An 18510-nucleotide genomic window follows, 5' to 3' on the forward strand; every position below is an offset into this window, starting at 1 on the left:
CACTGCTGCTCCAAAAAAATGATCGCGTGCGCCAAAATCCCAGCACCGACGCCTGTTAAATACCAGTCCGACAAAAGTGAGAAGCGCGTCCCTTAGTAAATGAGCCCCACATAGTATTTAATGCTCCGGTCTTCATCCCACTAGTACCCCGCTGTTGCCTGCATCAGGTCTACCCAACCTTCAGTTGTCTGATCGCTTGATTGTCGCCTAAAGCCTGTATCACTATTAAGCTATGGCATGGGTTTTAACCCAGACCATTTTTTTGCAAAAAAAATAATGGACTGCATTGTCGCTTTTTTGGGATGGACAGGGAAGGTCTGGTGCGATTTTAAACTCCAGAGGGTTATGTTTTGTATTTGTTCCGCTCCTATAGTTTACTCTTTGTTATCTGATTCTGATTTCTTGCATCACTTCATGCAATGTTTGACTTGCATAACCTGTAAATTTTGGAAACATTTCCTAGTATAGCTAAGGTCAGATCATCCAGAATTGATACAATCTCTCAGTAGAAAGCCAGTTTATGACTAGTCTAAATACTATAAAACCTGTTAGACAGAATTAGTGTACATGGAGTACTTATCATAGATCTCTTGGACCAGTGCCCACGTGCATTGCTGGATTCACCATCATGCTCGCAAGTTGTAGAGATTCAATTTTATTAAAAAAAGTTATAGTAATAAAACCAATAAATTAACTATAAATACAAGATGAAGCTATAACATACAAGGTCAATTCTGCAGCATAAAAGAAATAAAATAACATTCTATGAAATTCTAAAATATGTACAGAACGCTGAGATGGTTAACCATTGTGTTTTTGACACATCACGACTGTGGAGGATGAATCTTTTCAGCAATAACACACCAGTTGGAATGATCAAAAAATTCCTGTACAACACGAAGCTCGGGAATGCATTGTTCTATGAGGTCACTGAGCTCGCCCTGCTTAAAAATGTGATAGTAACGTAGACAGCCATTATTTATACCTTGGTCTGAGGACACTATTTCATGATCAGAGTTGAAGCCTATTAGATGTCTGCTTCTACTTTTATTTTCACTAGGAATTCCATAATTCATAGGATTAGAGGATTCCCAGTATTTAGAACCCAAGTCTGGTAGAGGAACCACGTTGAAGTCATAATTCATTTCCTTGCCAGATTCTACAGTAGAAGACCTCCAAGAAGTCATCCCAGTCATCGGTAATTCTGAACCTTTGTCGGTGTTCCGTTCATGGTTTTGCACACCAGTTGGCACAAATTCACCAATGTTCCTAAAGAAGTTCAACGTCTTAGAAGAAATGGATTTCTTACCACTCTTAATGTCAACGCAGAGGTCATACATTCTACGAAATATGCTTCCGTGGTTTTGTTCACTGGCTGTCGAGGCGCGAGTCTCATTCAGTCCCGAATCTAAGGAGTGTGCCAAGAATTTGGATGAATGAAGTCTATTCTGATACAGTGAAGGTTGTTTATCTAGAAATGAAGAACTTTGAGTCCTCTGTTTTAGGGAGGTATTGGCCTTATTCAGGTGCTGATTCATGGAGCAGGTATTGAGGTTTGGTTGCCAAGAGTGTTGCAGTTTGTCAGAGAGGTTTTGTGCGCTTGACTCTTTGTTCCAAGGTATTAGTAAATCCTGCTTCTCAAACTTCCTCCTTTTTTGTTCCATGGCCCATACATATATCATCATCTGTCCACCGACTTTCAATATTCGAGACATCTCCTTAATAGCTAGAACACGACGTTCCTTGGTGGAGAAATGGTGGATCACTGTAAAGACCCCAAACAACAACAACAGGTCAGTTTTCTGCCAGTTTGAAGAATCATAATTGTATGGTAAGTCACTGTACAAGTTTTTTTAGGAATGATATCCCATCTTGCTTTCAGTGCTCATATGATTTGAACTATAATGTGCACCCCAAATTGTCCTCAAAAAAGGAAAATATATATTTGATACCAATTAACAATTCCCTGGTGGTCACTCTGCAATATATACACGAGCACAGCTCTGCTACACTCACTTACACACATGCCCATCCCCAGTATAAAGAATGATTTTTATTCCACCCCCTGGTTTTATCGCAACATGACTATTATCAGCAAGACAGAAGGGGGTTCAGGACCTTACAGTGATGCAAGAAGCATGTGATCAGTTTCCTTCATGCTTCAGGAGAGAGAGGTAATGTAGAGGCAGTGCTCCCTGATTCTCCAGGAGGGTCTAGCAGTGCTCTAACCAACTGAACCCCCCTTTTTGGTGTTCTTACCATACAGCCAAACAAATAATTTGGCCGTATAGTGAGAACCCCAAAAAAGTCTTGCTTAAAAGTTCCTACGTCTTCGGACTATAAGACACTGGCACTTTAAAGCTCAAACTTTTTTAGGGATTCCCACTATATGGCCTTACTAATTTGAAAAATGCCTTTGTCAGCATTAGGAATACTGCCACTACTTTATAAAAATGTATTTAACATTATCCGACTCCCTGCCAGCAGCGTATGGTTAGTGCCAGGGTGGGTGGCAGCAGCACCCTGTGTCTCAGTCTGCTTGATGCTTTCTTCCTCTTCTCCACTCTACCCCATTCCCTCCCCTGCCTACTCAGTGCACATGACAGGAAGAGGGGAGGAGCGAGTTGAATGAGTGAGGAGTAGAGGAAGAATGTATCAAGGAGACAGAGACACAGGAGGCACACAGACTGCTGCAGCTAAATCACCTTTGACTCTCCCCTTTAGACTCACTACACGCTGCCGGCAGAGAGCCAGGTAATGTGAAATAAAGTTTTATATAGTAGTGGCAGTATTCATAATGCCGACATAGGCAGTTTTCCAAATCAGCATAGCATATTGAAACCTGTCCCCAGCTAAAAATGACAAATCTTGTTTACTGTTTTACCCTTTTAAAAAATGTTGCTTATACTTTTTATTAATATTCACTTGGTATCTACTATATTATGATAACATTTGTTAGAAACTTGCAACCAAAAACCAAATGGTTCAATATCTTACCAGCTATGGAAAGAACAGCATCAAAACATCCATCGCGGTAGGGGAGCTGAAGTCCATCACACACCATAACTTCATAATTTAGATTTTTCGCAGCTTCAACCAAGGGCAAGCAATAATCACAGCCCACTTTATATGTTTGATTGTTAATATGTAGATATTTCCCATTTCCACAACCTGGAATCATATTGAAATTCATGAGATGATAAAAGATAATACAGAGACTTTCCAGTCTTAAAAAAAGACTCAATGTTAAAGTAGTGATTTTTCTGCTTTCTCTTGGCTAACGATCCCATCAGGCCTCAGCACAACATCATACATGACATATAGAGATCCAAGTAGATAAAGCTAAAAAGGTGTACGACTGACATACGCCATCTCAAAATGGAACACACAGGAAACTTCCAGAAATTGCGACTTTTCCCCCCTTATGCAACAGTCATGCTTTGGGAAGGGTGTGAAGCGGGCCGGTACAGCCTGCCTAACTATAGCCTGGGCTAGTTCCTGTCACAGGTTAAAGCGCAATTCTACACAAGAAAGTAGCTGATGTATAATTCTCTGTGTGCCTAGACTATGACATGGTATGCAGGAGTCTTACATAAGGGAATACATGGCATCCTGTGAAATGCAGATGATATAAATGTGCATATGCCATCTCATTACAGACTGGGCAGCACAGTGGCTCAGTGGTTGGCACTACAGTCTTGCAGTGCTGGGGGCCCAGGTTCAAGTCCCATCCAAGTGAACTTCTGCAAAGAGTTTGTATGTTCTCCCACTCTCTTCATTTGGGGTTCCTCCCACACTCCAAAACATACTGGTAGGTTGATTAGATTGTAAGCCCCATTGGGGACAGGTGCTATATAAATAAAGGAATTATTATAATTATTATTCTGTGATCTATTGTTTGCAATACTGACAAAGCACATGGAGGTCTCATACTATTTTAAAGGACATCTACCACCAGGTTCAAGAATAGTAAACCAAGCACACTGACACACTGGTTTGTGCCACCTCTGGCAGGCTCCACTCATCTTTAAGTTTATTATGCCCTTGTTTTTAACAAAAAAGGCTTAAACAATTATGCAAATGAGCCCAAGAACCCATTAACACCTATGAAGTCCGGAGCCCCTTGTAAATTTTAAAAGCCCTTTTTTTGTAAAAAGAGGAGAAGAAGCTGGGGGGGGGCATACACCAGTATGTCAGTGTACTTGGTTTACTGTCCTTGATCCTGGTAGTAGACGTCCTTTAAGCTCTAATAAAAAACAAACTACTTTCTTTTTGAAGTCCTAAATTCCGAGACTCCCCGGGGTGACATTGATCTACAGGAATAGTTTTAATTACTTTATTGAGATAAATAGTTTTAAATATGCAGACATATTCCACAAACTCCCAACACTTATCTAATGCAATCTGCTTATGTTACCAGAATAATTATAAGCCGCTCGTTTCTCTATTTCTTTAGCAGGAGGAAAATTAAAGGCCATGTATATAAATGAGGCATTAAAGGTAATTGTTAGTCATAATTGTTGTCTCCTGAATCAGGATTAAATTACTGTTACCAGACTATGTATCCTTATTGTTGAAAACCTTTTCTGATAAATTCCAGGAGTAATGAGTAGAAATAAACTAATATTCATTAAAGCTTCCATACTTTTACAAACAATTGTTAGTGGTCACTTGACAGTGAAGAAAGCGGGTGAGGAGGTCTGCAGGGTTGTAGTTACTGACATGTGCATAAAATTGTGGATTTTTATTTTTCTGAAACATTAAGAAGACGTCTGGATCCCACCCTTAGGACATTTTGTGAGTGGTAATTTACACTTAACCCCTTGCTGCTAATGACCAGATTTGATTTTACATTCCCATTTTTCCCTGTACTGAGCTGTTTAATGATAAAACAATGAAAATGGATCCGATCTGTATTGTCTTGTCTTAATTCAAGACAAAGGCTGCTGGTTATCGATCGTATGCATTTCCATAAAAACACATATGCCATCGGACCGTGCCCCGCCCACTGCTCTTTCATTCCGTTTCTAAACTCAATTCAGACTCCGCCAACTTTGGTTCTAGAGCACCTAGAAAAGTGCTGCTGGTGTCATATTAATTCTTTAACGCATTATGACAAACAATGCATTTTGCAGCTAACACCCACCGTTGACAATAATGGGTGTTAACCATTTAACTGCCATTAACAAAGCCACTGGGAGCCTGTGGGTGTGGCCATTTTGGGTAGGATTGTTGCTTGTCATCTGGGAGTGATATAGTACTGCAGCATATTGTAGGAGTGACCAGACTCCCTAAGTTACCCTAGGGGGCCTAATAAATAGTAAAAAAAAAAAATATATATATAATATATATATATATATATATCATACTGTATTTATATTGAAATATTGAAATCACCTTCTTCCCTGGAAATAAAATATATATAAAAATAAACATAAAATAACAATCATGTTAACATGTAAAAATTTTAGGTACTGCCATATCCAAAAAGTGATGATCTATCAAAATATGAAAATGATTACTCCAGGCAGTGAACCTGTAGCAGAGAATAGTTACCAAATGTCCGGAGCAGCATTTTGTGGCCGTTTTGAAACACATCCATTTTTTTTTATAAAAAGTGATCAAAAGGTCATACAATTCCCAAAATGGTAGCATTGAACAGCTCATCCAGTAGGGACTAGACACCTTAGTGTATGGCCATAATATACATGCAATACTCTCCCTGGTAGTCAATATCTTGTAACCAGACCAACTTTTAGGTACATGTCAAGTAATAGTCACACTTACCTATATCAGCAATGAGACTTCCTGGCTCCTGACCTAGCAGGAACTCTTGGACTTTTGGCCAGGCTTTGTAACGTTTGTCATTGAAATATGGGGCTATCTTCTCGTAGACACTGTGGACATGTTGTCTTTCTAATCGGCTTGCCTCCTTTTCCATTGCCTGCCTCACTAGGTCATGGAGCATCTGAAGGACCTGTGAACAATGAGAAGATTCTATTCATCTGAAAGCGAGCCATGTTCTATAATCGACACAGTCCCGACAAGTATGATGGTTGGCCTATGAGATGTCAGTGCACACATATCACCTTGTCAAACACCAATATCAATATATTCCATAATAAACTTTATCGGCATAATTACCATAATTCCCACAGTACTATTGAAACTACCCAACTACTGCCCCAAATAGGATAGAATATACGTTAACAACCTACAAAGGGGTGTCAAAGAAAAATCTACAGAATTGAGAATAGGAGGTAGGTGCCCGAGTAGGTTCCATTCCTAGGATGACTACTGATCATGTCTCCAACAATTCTGTGTTAACAGAGTGGTAGAGTACATGCATGACCATTGCATCAATTATTTCGGTGAGAATGACAAAGCACTATTCTTGGCAGTCTCCATCAGCCATATTGGGTTACTGCCATGCCAATAACGTAGGGGTCTTGTTACCCTTTTTCCTATGACCAGTGAGAGTTTAAAAGATGTAATCCGAAGTGGTTAGATACATTTTCCATCCTCTGGCTAGGGATTGAGTGTTGTTTTTGGGAAGACCTCTTGATGTGATTGTACCAAGTTTGATTGTTATCACCTAGTGATAGCATATTTGATAACAATCTAATTGGTGGGGGCCCGAATGCTGGGGGATAACACTCACATTGAATACAGCACTTTCAGATACAGGAAGTACGATAGCAAAGAATACCAATGTCTACAGGTATCAGTTCTAACCATCAAATCCAACGGAGGAAAATTGTCAAGAACAAACATTGAGTGGAGGCACAACAAGCTTAATAAGTGACCTGTTGTCTGAACTGAAGGCTCAGTGTAAGTTACAATATGCCCCGCAGGGCACATTATATCCTTATTTCTTGTGTTACTTCTGTTTTTCTGTCTAGGTCTTTGATTTTCCTTTTTGTACATGCTGGAGCTATGTATGCCACAATCTTCTCAGAGATCAATAAAGCTTTATTGGATTGTATCCTATTGCTACACTGGTGGGTTTTTCAAAAGGAAAAAAGGCCATGAAAAATGGTTGACTACTTGGAAGTTTTACTAAAAATTTTGGAATGTGGACAGATTTTTGTGAATGTAAATATGCCCTATATTCCCCTGTGGTAAAGTCCAGGGGCATTGCAGCCTCTGAATGAGGCGTAAGGTTGTATTGATGGGGTTTGCCCATGAAAGGATATTCTCAAATTTTAAGTGATGTTTACACAATAAAGATAATTTTCAACCCCTTACTTTACAATTTTAGGCAGTTTCGTTTCCATTATCGCTCCTTTTACTCAGTGATGGTCAGTGTAAGATTCCACTAAACCAGACTCTCTAACCAGAAACTTCATGAGTCCCCTGTGCTGACAATGTGCTTAGACCATCATACCACAGGGTTTAGCTACACTTTTATTGAGCTTCTGAACATCCAACTAGTATTTGACACAGAAAAAGAGTGATGAGACAGATCAGAGTCATGAGATGGATATAAAACCCAATGACACACTCAGCAGTGCCGACTGTGTGAGGCAGCAGGGCTATGCCCCCCTCCCCTTTGGATCCAGAGCTTATCTTGTCTGTAGAGCTGCTAGATAAGCTATTCATGCCAGAAGAATCTGCCCGACCATAGTCAGGAGTTTATGGTCATATCCAGGTACAACCAAAATTTAAACACCAGAACTCACAGAGACAGGTTGGAATTATATCTTTGAAATGCTCTATTTTTGTTCATAACAGTGAATTAGAGAATGTGTTATTTTGTTTTCCTGAATAAATTTAAGAATCCAGTCTTTGTGGAAATATCCCTTAATATGCAGAAAAGTGTAGGTTTAGTGGTTGTGTAGTAAATATTTAACCACAATGTGAAAATACAAAAATGGGGTCCTGCTCGATAAAGGAATAAAGTTCTTTAGTCTCAATTTATTTCTACTGTGGAGTGCCATAATACTGAATTGGATGTAGTTTTTAAGAATGTGATGTGTATGACAGAAAATATGTTAACTATTTTCAATGGTAAGCAGCAGAAGAGTGAACTGAACTCTGGAATATAACAAAGTCTCTAAGGATTTACAGCATAAAGAAAAGTATTTAGTTAGGCAAAGATCACATTTGAATATGGTTTCTGGGATTAATTATTTTAAAAAATTAAACTTTGATTTCTGTGTAATTGAGTTATCATCAGCCACCAGCTTTTACACCACTTAACTGTCAACCCCCTCAGGTAGGGGATGAAATAGATATATACTTTTAGCAGTCCTACTTTTATGTTAAAAATACCCCATCTTCCCACTTCCAAAATCATATGCAAAACTAGCTGAGAAGAGTCACTTTTTTACTGGGAGTCATTTTTTAGGGGAAGAAAGAGGATTGTGACTTCAAATGCCTCTATCGCAGCTATAACCATGCTCATGGACAATTGTAGCCTTTCTGCTGCCTGAGGTGAAACTTGAAAATGCTGCCCCCCCCACACGTTCGATGATTCTACCTAACACACCACTAAGTCAGTGACACAGACATTAGTGACATCTAATATCTAGTACCTTACAGGAAGATGACTTCTTTACCATTTCTTGCGGCCATGGTTTTTCTCTGCTGAAATCACAGTCAAATGTCTTCAGCTCCATGCAGCACAACTCCACACTGTGCCCCTAAAAATACCACAGTCACTTACAGTGAGTTCCTATTATCCTCACAACATGATTGAACACACTATTGCCCACACAAAACAACCTTTATGAAGTCACACAAATAAATTATAGTATATACAGCAACCCCCCCCCCCCCCCCTGTATGTGTCCTGCAGAGTGGAGCACAAAGGAGTGCTGTGCTACAGTGCTCTGCCTATCAATTACATGGGAGTCTTAAAGGTGCCCGATGGCAATATGCTGCCCCTAAAAGGGAACAGTACAGGGAGTTGCGATGCAAGCTGCAGAAAATAATTCAACTGGCCATTTCCCAGGTTCGGTACCACATAACAATAAGCAATTGCTTTTTATTTTTTCCAAAGAATAACATGGTTTTAGCTGCCATGGAGCCCAAAATATGGCCATCTGAAACAAGTTTAGTAATGTAAAATTTCTCATCTGAAATCAGTGGGAGGGCATTCATGTGACATGTTGGGTGCAAAACTTAGGCCTTATTCACATATCAGTGACAGACAGCCATGTGCACTCTGATTTTATTTCAATTTTATTTTATTTAAATTTTTGCACCTGTGTGTTTGTTGTTTAAACTAATAATGCATATCCTAGTCAGAAAATTTTTTTAGGCTATAGTTTATGAAGAGCCATGAAAAACAGATGGCATTTGGATTTAAATCAACCATTAAAAATTGATTAAAATAATCTATTTTTCACAGCCAATAATTGACTTAACTGTGTAAATAAACCCTTTGGGTTACAACTTTAGTACAGTAATAGTCAAAAGATTGGCAAAGGTGAGATGACTAATGATGAACCTTAATATCTTTACAGAAACGTTCTTCAACTTTTTCGACCAAGGTCAGCCCACCTAAGTCTGGGGTCATGGTCCAAGCTGAACATCAATAGTAAAGATGTTGTCCATGGCCTTCAATATCTTGCCCACAGACAATGGGCCGCTTGGCCATGTTAATTTAAAGTTCAAATCCGTGAAATAATAGGAACTGTGTAATATACACTCACCGGCCACTTTATTACACCATGCTAGTAACGGGTTGGACCCCCCTTTTGCCTTCAGAACTTCATGGCATAGATTCAACAAGGTGCTGGAAGCATTCCTCAGAGATTTTGGTCCATATTGACATGATGGCATCACACAGTTGCCGCAGATGCGAATCTCCCGTTCCACCACATCCCAAAGATGCTCTATTGGATTGAGAACTGGTGACTGTGGAGGCCCTTTGAGTACAGTGAACTCATTGTCATGTTCAAGAAACCAGTCTGAGATGATTCCAGCTTTATGACATGGCGCATTATCCTGCTGAAAGTAGCCATCAGATGTTGGGTACATTGTGGTCATAAAGGGATGGACATGGTCAGCAACAATACTCAGGTAGGCTGTGGCGTTGCAACGATGCTCAATTGGTACCAAGGGGCCCAAAGAGTGCCAAGAAAATATTCCCCACACCATGACACCACCACCACCAGTCTGAACCGTTGATACAAGGCAGGATGGATCCATGCTTTCATGTTGTTGACGCCAAATTCTGACCCTACCATCTGAATGTCGCAGCAGAAATCGAGACTCTTTAGACCAGGCAACGTTTTTCCAATCTTCTACTGTCCAATTTCGATGAGCTTGTGCAAATTGTAGCCTCAGTTTCCTGTTCTTAGCTGAAAGGAGTGGCCCCCGGTGTGGTCTTCTGCTGCTGTAGCCCATCTGCCTCAAAGTTCGACGTACTGTGCGTTCAGAGATGCTCTTCTGCCTACCTTGGTTGTAACGGGTGGCGATTTGAGTCACTGTTGCCTTTCTATCAGCTCGAACCAGTCTGCCCATTCTCCTCTGGCATCAACAAGGCATTTCTGCCCACAGAACTGCCGCTCACTGGATGTTTTTTCTTTTTTGGACCATTCTCTGTAAACCCTAGAGATGGTTGTGCATGAAAATCCCGGTAGATCAGCAGTTTCTGAAATACTCAGACCAGCCCTTCTGACACCAACAACCATGCCACGTTCAAAGGCACTCAAATCACCTTTCTTCCCCATACTGATGCTCGGTTTGAACTGCAGGAGATTGTCTTGACCATGTCTACATGACTAAATGCACTGTGATTGGCTGATTAGAAATTAAGTGTTAAAGAGCAGTTGGACAGGTGTAGCTAATAAAGTGGCCGGTGAGTGGCGGTGCGGCTGTCTACCATGTTCGCGGTGCAGTGAGACACGGGGCTTCACCACACAGTGACCACACATATCAGAACTCAACAAGGGTCGTGAATGTGATGCAATTTGTGCAGCTACCTTAAAGCCCCCCCAGCAATAACTATATACAGCCCCCCCAGCAATCACTATATACAGCTCCCCCAGCAATCACTATATACAGCTTCCCCAGCAATCACATCTACCCAGCAGTCACTATATACAGCTCCCCCAGCAGTCACTATATACAGCTCCCCCAGCAGTCACTATATACAGCTCCCCCAGCAGTCACTATATACAGCTCCCCCAGCAGTCACTATATACAGCTCCCCAGCAGTCACTATATACAGCTCCCCAGCAATCACTATATACAGCTCTCAGTAATCACTATATACAGCCCATCAGCATTACTGAGATACAGTCCCACAAGCATTAACTATATACAGCCCCCTATAACTATATATAGTCCCACAGCATTAAATATATACAGCCCCCTATAACTATTTACAGCCCCCTATAATAACTATATACAGCCTCCCTATAACTATATACAGTCCCTTATAACTATATATAGTCCCCAATAATAATTATATACACCCCCTATAACTGTATACAGCCCCTTATAACTATATACAGCACCCAATAATAACTGTATACAGTCCCCTATAATTATATACAGTCCCCCTATAACAACTATATACACCTGCCCATAATAACTATATACAGTCCCAAGTTAGATAATAAAATTGTACTCACCTTCCATCGCTCCCTCAATGCGCGCTGACCTTTTTCTCCGCCCTCAAGATGTCAGGGTAGTGGATAGCGGAGGTGTACCAAGATGACTTCACACACTGCGCCGCCATCTTTGTTTACGTCTGATTGTCTATGACAAAGCAGGGAACTTATAGTTCTCTCGCTCTACCATAGACTGAAGTTGGGCGGGATACATCCGCAGGATACAGCCGGGGAAGCCCGAACCGAAATACACTATAATCTGGCCCTGGCATAAAGTAGGCATCACTCTGTTTGTTTTTAAAGGGGGAATCATAAATGATAATTTGGTAAAATCCTTATAACTTTACAGTTACGTTTTGAAGGACGTATGCAAAATTTCCAATTACACGGTCACACCTTTCCAATTTTTGAAAATCAAAACATGTTGTAATCGCTGGACAACACTTGGGAGCTGCTGCATAAACTGGGAGTTGGTCTTAAATTCTTAAAGGAAAGTTTATTTTACTTATTTTACACATTAAATGGAATAAGAATATTTAAAAGGGGAAATAAGAAACCCCATTTAAAGCGGACTTTGCCACTGCTCTGTATTTATCAATGTAATCTTTTTTTCAAATCTCTTTGTAAGATTGGTGGAGCCAGACTGTCTGCTCCAACCCAAAATGAACTATAGAGAGCCTAATTAGCATAGTTTCCTTACCCAATATGCTGATTTGGCTCCCGTACTCACTAATTAAAACAAGCATATTTTCTGCTGCTCCATTTAATACTATGGGAGTGACTGCGATAACTGCTCAGCACAATTCTTGACAATGGGAGTGCCATAGGAATCCACATGCAGTGCTCGACAATTTTTAACGTGCTCGACCTGTGGGAGAAGGCCCCCTTTCTCTTAATCATTGGGGGTGACAGTGCTCCTGTGCAAGAGAAATAACAATCCTCTCGTACAATCCCTGTAAAATCTATAGTAACAAGTATCTACAACTAAACTTTTTTTTCTAACATTTCTGGGGTCAACAGCACACTGATGGGGTGTCATTTTTTTCTGGCATACTTACCTTTAAGGGCAAATTCAGACACACGTATGGCAGGCACTCTGGTGCGCTGGAGAGGAGAGCACAGCATAAGGGGACATATGACATGTTCTATCTTTTCCCCATGTACAGATCTGTACGTTGCCACACATGCGCGGCACTGTATCACTCTGTACACCTATTGCCGTCTATGGGGAACGTATGTGCGACTGCAAGCTTATACGTCCTCCATAGGTCCATGTGAATGTATCCTAAGTCAATAACACCAGAAAAAAAACAACAAAACACACACAACAGGCACAACAGAATGTGACAAAATAAAAACACCAAGTAAATATGCATTTAAAATATTTAAATCTCAAATTTATGAAAATCAAGTCAACCTCTTCATGAATGGGGGATGGTGGTGTCCATCTGTTAAATGCTGCCATCCAATGTTGATCAAATAACTTTCAATGGAGCATACCACAGTCTTTTTTTAATTTTTTATTGCCCACAAAATTTAAACTTTTACCCCTGAATATTCAGGTATTCCTCTGCATCCGATTCATCTTAAAAATCCAAGTGTGGACATGTGAAAAAGTGGCAAATTTAGTCGTAATCGCGGTACCAAGTTATAATTTTTTTCACAAATCAAGAATACCCAAAACCTTAAAACTAGAATCACGTTTCCAGACATAAGATAAATGACCCCCAATGTGTCTTAACCCACATGCTTTTTGGAAACGTTTGGGTTTCATCTTCTATTCAAAACTTTATAAAATTCATTCCAAAACTTACAAACCTGCAATAAACACTACATAATTCTGGTGCATATCTATAGATTCCCCCCAAAAGGTTTGGAACAAAGGGAGCTCAGGTGTGCTGCAGCTTCATATGCATCATACTTTACGTAAAGCGACAACCCCCATCAAAACAATGAAAGATCCGTAAAGCAAGTCTCATGAGAAATGTCACAAACAAATACGTTACCTGAACAAAAGTCTAAAACAACTCAATAAAAGTGTGTGTGGTAACAAAGTGGCTTCAGTGCTGGTTACCTGTATGTAAAGCTCCGCTGACGGCTCAGTCCTCTGCAGACATTAGCACATCTTCCCTGTTTCAGGCTACTGGCTAAAGACAAAACACAGCAGAACAAAGAGGAAGAAACCTGTAACTGAATGAAAGTTTCTCTTCACCTGCCGGTGGGGGAGGAGATACTGGATCCGCAGGTGTGCACTGAACGTGAGACGTAACAGAGCAACTGGAGACCTGTCTCATGTCTCTGTGGTTATTCAGCAACCTGATCACCACTCCTCCAAGATGCAAGACAAAAGAGCAACTAGCAACTTGTGGTTTTACCTTCTAACGTATTTCCTCTATGAACAAGCTCTAACGTGTAGCCTCCATAGAGAATGTTATCAAATGTAACTCAATAGGAGAAGGTTTTATCTGGAAAGGTCAATGTAACATTGAACATGATACAAGGAAAGATAAACTAGTGACGGTTGTAGCCATAAACTATTACAATGAACAGATAACAGATCTCAGTTTTCCATATGTTTCTATTATGCGTCTCCTTGATTAGATTGCAGTTCATTGGTTTAATAGTTACATCTTTTGGATTGGGTTTTCATGGTCATTTTTTTGCATGCAGTATTTAAGCCCAAAACTAGGCGTGGATTAAAATAAGTAGGAACTGTAGCACCTGTATTTAATACTTTCTATCCTTTTGGGTGCATTAACACCTTGACCAGGTGAATTTTATGTTGAAGGGAAAAATCTGTTCAGTTCATGTCTTTCACCTGTTAAATAAAAAACTGCACTCTTTCCCTTCATTTGTCAAAGAGTAAGCAGCTGTGAAAATGTTAATACAGCCACTTACACTTCCAGCAATGAAAAAAAACAGATTCAAACAGTCAAACGCATGGTAAACATGCAAAAAAACTTTTTTTTTTAAATGCACCAAGAAGGCACTGTGTGACCGCACCCTTAAACCGCATCAGAAATTATTATGATACAGTTTTAACTGCAACGTGTGAATGCAACCTTTATGAGCCACAATTAGTTATGGATTCAACCAAAACCTTTGGTGAACCATTATAAACATGTGGCGATCATTCCATGGTTCTGTGGCCAAACCCCTACCCGTTGCATTTAAAAACGTAACTAAAACACAAACGGGGTCATTTACTAAGGGCCCGATTCACGTTTTCCCAACATGTTACCCGAATATTTCCGATTTGCGCTGATTTTTCCTGAATTGCCCCGGGTTTTTGGCACATGCGATTGGATTGTGGCGCATCTGCTCCGGCATGCACGCAACGGAAATCGGGGGGCGTGGCTGAACGAAAACCTGACGGATTCGGAGAAACCGCCGCATTTAAAAAAAAAGTGTCGCTGGACACGCGCTTACCTTCACCAAGTATAGGATCGTGAACTCCGGCGGGCCTCGGCGGACTTCAGCGCAGCAGCGACACCTGGTGGACGTCGGAGGAACTACCTTAGTGAATCGCCGGAAGACCCGAATCAGCATCGGAGAACCCGCCGCTGGATCGCGAATGGACGGGGTAAGTAAATCTGCCCCAAAGTGTCTTACCTACCCAGAAATCAAAGGACAATCGGGGAGAACGGAAGGGACCATACAAAAAGATGATCATCCAAACCCTCTATAATCAAAGGTTGATTTTCATCTATCATTTATGGGGACCTTTACTTTGAGAAAGGGATTATTACCTACTTGTTACAATATTGGGAACAATCTTCAAAGGAATGTTAATTTCCAATAATTGGCCCATGTAATTATGTAGTGTTGCCAATCAGTCAACAGACCAGCAAACCTGGTTTGTCGGCTGATAGAATCCGTTATGCAGCATTATCAGCAACACATCTCCCTGTGTAAACTGAGATGTAGTGGCAATAATCAATTCAAGTGAGAGGGTTTTAGAAACAATCATCCTCAGAACCTATTTTAAAGAGAAATCAGGGAAACATCAAAACCCTTAAATAATGAGGAAGTAACCAATACTTTTTCCTTTGGTCTAGCACTAGCATCTCCTGGATGGGGGAAGAGGGGAAGTCTTTTAATTAGTGGAGAGCAATGTAATTGGGACATTGTTTGTGGTGGGTATGGGCCTAAATCAGTATGACAGGTTAACTTTAAAAAACTCCTTTATAAAAACGATATATCTGGCTGGTGATGCTGTAAAAACATAAAAAAAAAAATCATACTTACCTTCTCCAACTCTCCCGTTACTACTGTGTATATACTGTATTGCAGTATATAGCTATTTTACGATGATTTCTAATAGCCTTCCCTCTGCTGGCTATAAGAGATCATTGCACATGGCAGGCCAAGAGTCTCAATGAGACTTTAGGCTGCCATGCCAACCGATCGCCACCCTCCGATGACGTCATGGGGGGCTGCGATCGGCCATCCAAGATGGCGGCACCCATGTAAGTTAGGTGCCGCGTTGGGTTCGACAGTAACAGTCGGGTGTCAGCTGTGTTATACAGCCGTCACCTGCTGTGTATGGAGAGAGCCCAGCTCGTGAGTTCTCTCCATACACCGTTCACAGCACGAGGACGATATAGTTCGTCCTCGGTTGCAAAGGTGTTAATGGAAATCTACAATCAAAATCCAGCATTATAAACCAGGGGCACTTTTCATAGATCCAGGCACCGTGACTATGGTTATATTCTTATATTTGTTATAAATGGACTCCTTTCATCAAAAATCTACTTTTAAAATTACGCTAACGAGTCTGTGGGGCTACGATAGACCATCTGTGATATGGCTTTACAGACTGTTACACAGCTTCACCCTCCACCCTGCTCCCTCAGCAGTACAGTAAAGCAGGAAGAGTTAAATTATCCAAAAAATGAAAGTTTTTGCCAAATGTCTTCCAGCCCTTTTGTGTGAGCTGCTGATGTTATGAAAAAGTCCAGGAAACTGGAACTACACCATGCTATTTCTAAAAAAAAATGTTAACGTGTGTCCTAATAATATATAAATATTTGTAGCAAAGAAAAAAATCCAAATCAGCTGATATATATCTTGATATATTTGGCGTGGCGGAAGGGGGAATGGAATATCACTCACCATGCGCTAGCGCTTGATAAATCCCCCCATATAATTCTACCTACATAGTGCAACATTATTGTCTTTACCTCTACAATAAACTGTTTATGAAGAAAAATATATTTCTCAGAAATTACAGAACAGATGTACAGTTAATGCACCTATAAACACTTGGAAGACCTAATAAAATCTTTACAATACCACAAACTGGATGAGCATTCATAGTAGTGCTGGTCATACATGACCTAATCTTTTAATTATAGTACAGAACAATGCTCAAAGTGACTGCACGGGCCATATATGTCCTCTTCATCATGACTTCATCTTGTAATGTGTGTGTCAGTGTTATAGGAAGGTGTAAACACATCCCCTCCCGGCTATACTTGTATTACAAGAATTGTTCTGAACAGAATGTTTCTCATGTTCCCTTAACCCATTAAGGACCCAGCTCATTTTCACCTTAAGGACCCAGTTAGATTTTTCAAATCTGCCATATGTCATTACAAGAGATGATAACTTTTTTTTTTAAATACCGTACATTTTCTTTATTCAATTTTTCCCATAGTACAAAAACAAGATGAAGAGAAAAAGACAAGATATTCATTGTTAATACATATACAATCTAATAGTCCTAAAATTCATTAAGCTATCGAAAACAGGTCACTATGCATTATTCAAAGGACTACACGCTATCAACATTCCATATCCTGCTTAATTTATTACAAAGCTGAGTATACCATATTTTTCAGACTATAAGACGTTTCTTACTATAGGACGCACCCCAGATTTAGGCTTCCAAAAAAGGAAAAATATATTTTAAACTTATTAAAATATCCCTGTTGGTCGCACTAAAGCACAGCACACACAGCCCTGCTACATCCATGCATTTACACACACAGCACTGCTTCATTCATGCATTTACACACACAGCTCTGCTTCATCCATACATTTACACACACAGATCAGCTATACACACACACAAACAGAAATAGGAACACTCACCACTGCTGCATACACTTTGCACTACTATCCACACACACTGACCGGGCGCTACTATACACATTAATACACACACAGCTCTACTATATGTATATAAGGAGCAGACTGTGAAGTACTTCACACATACAGAACCCTCCCCCTTCTTCTTAACCTGTCCCAGCGCAGCATGGCAGTATCAGACCTGTGGTGATGTAAGAAGAATGTGATCAGTCACATGATTCTGACATCACCGCAGGTCCTGTAGGACACCCGGGAGAGGGGAGAGCAGTGCGGAGGCTCTCCTCTTTTGGAGTTTGGGTGCAGCGCTATATCAGGGCATCACCCGATCTCCATTACAGTGGTCAGGAGGGTCTGGCAGTCCTGGATCCTCCTGACCTCCGGTCTATAAGATGCAGGAACATTTTTCTTGCGAAATAGTGCGTCTTAGGCCCCTTCCACACTAGCGTTTTTCACGCGCGAGTTCTTGCATTGCACTCTGTCCCATTGTTTCCAATGGGTCTTTCCTCATTTGCGCCGTTTTTCACGTGCGTGCTTGCGTTTGTTTTGACGCGCGTCAAAATCGCAGCATGCTCTACTTTTGCGTTTCACGCGCGTTTTTCCCGCCCCATTCAAGTCTATGGAGACGTGAAATGCAACGCTAGTGTGGAAGGGGCCTTACAGTCCAAAAAATATGGTATATTACTTTTTAACTAATAGTGACGAGCGATGATAACTTTAGAATGCTTTAACTTGACCTGCCAATGATCACCAGATTATACTACTTTGCGCAATGCCAGCTCTCTTCATGTATGCCAATCTTACTCTTTTGCACTTATTCAAATTAACCACATGGCGTCCAACCATTACACAA

General features: G+C 40.6%; 1 protein-coding gene across 2 annotated transcripts; it reads right to left on the reverse strand.

Annotated features, from left to right (window-relative positions):
* Window positions 1-701: 701 nt before the first annotated feature.
* On the reverse strand, window positions 702-13896 carry LOC140117560 (probable tRNA methyltransferase 9B). Of its 2 annotated transcripts, none has more exons than XM_072134409.1 (4): window positions 13574-13614; window positions 5788-5977; window positions 2998-3171; window positions 702-1765 (listed from the first exon to the last, which is right to left on the reverse strand). In XM_072134409.1, the coding sequence occupies exons 2-4, from the start codon at window positions 5966-5968 to the stop codon at window positions 825-827; spliced, it is 1296 nt and encodes a 431-aa protein (XP_071990510.1). In that variant the 5' UTR covers window positions 5969-5977; window positions 13574-13614; the 3' UTR covers window positions 702-824. The 2 variants fall into 2 exon arrangements, with proteins under 2 accessions (XP_071990510.1, XP_071990509.1); XM_072134408.1 differs by lacking the exon at window positions 13574-13614 and adding an exon at window positions 13642-13896 and having other exon boundaries at window positions 705-1765.
* Between the last annotated feature and the right edge of the window lie 4614 nt (window positions 13897-18510).

Source organism: Engystomops pustulosus, chromosome 2 (assembly GCF_040894005.1).
Source record: "Engystomops pustulosus chromosome 2, aEngPut4.maternal, whole genome shotgun sequence".
Classification (NCBI taxonomy): domain Eukaryota; kingdom Metazoa; phylum Chordata; class Amphibia; order Anura; family Leptodactylidae; genus Engystomops; species Engystomops pustulosus.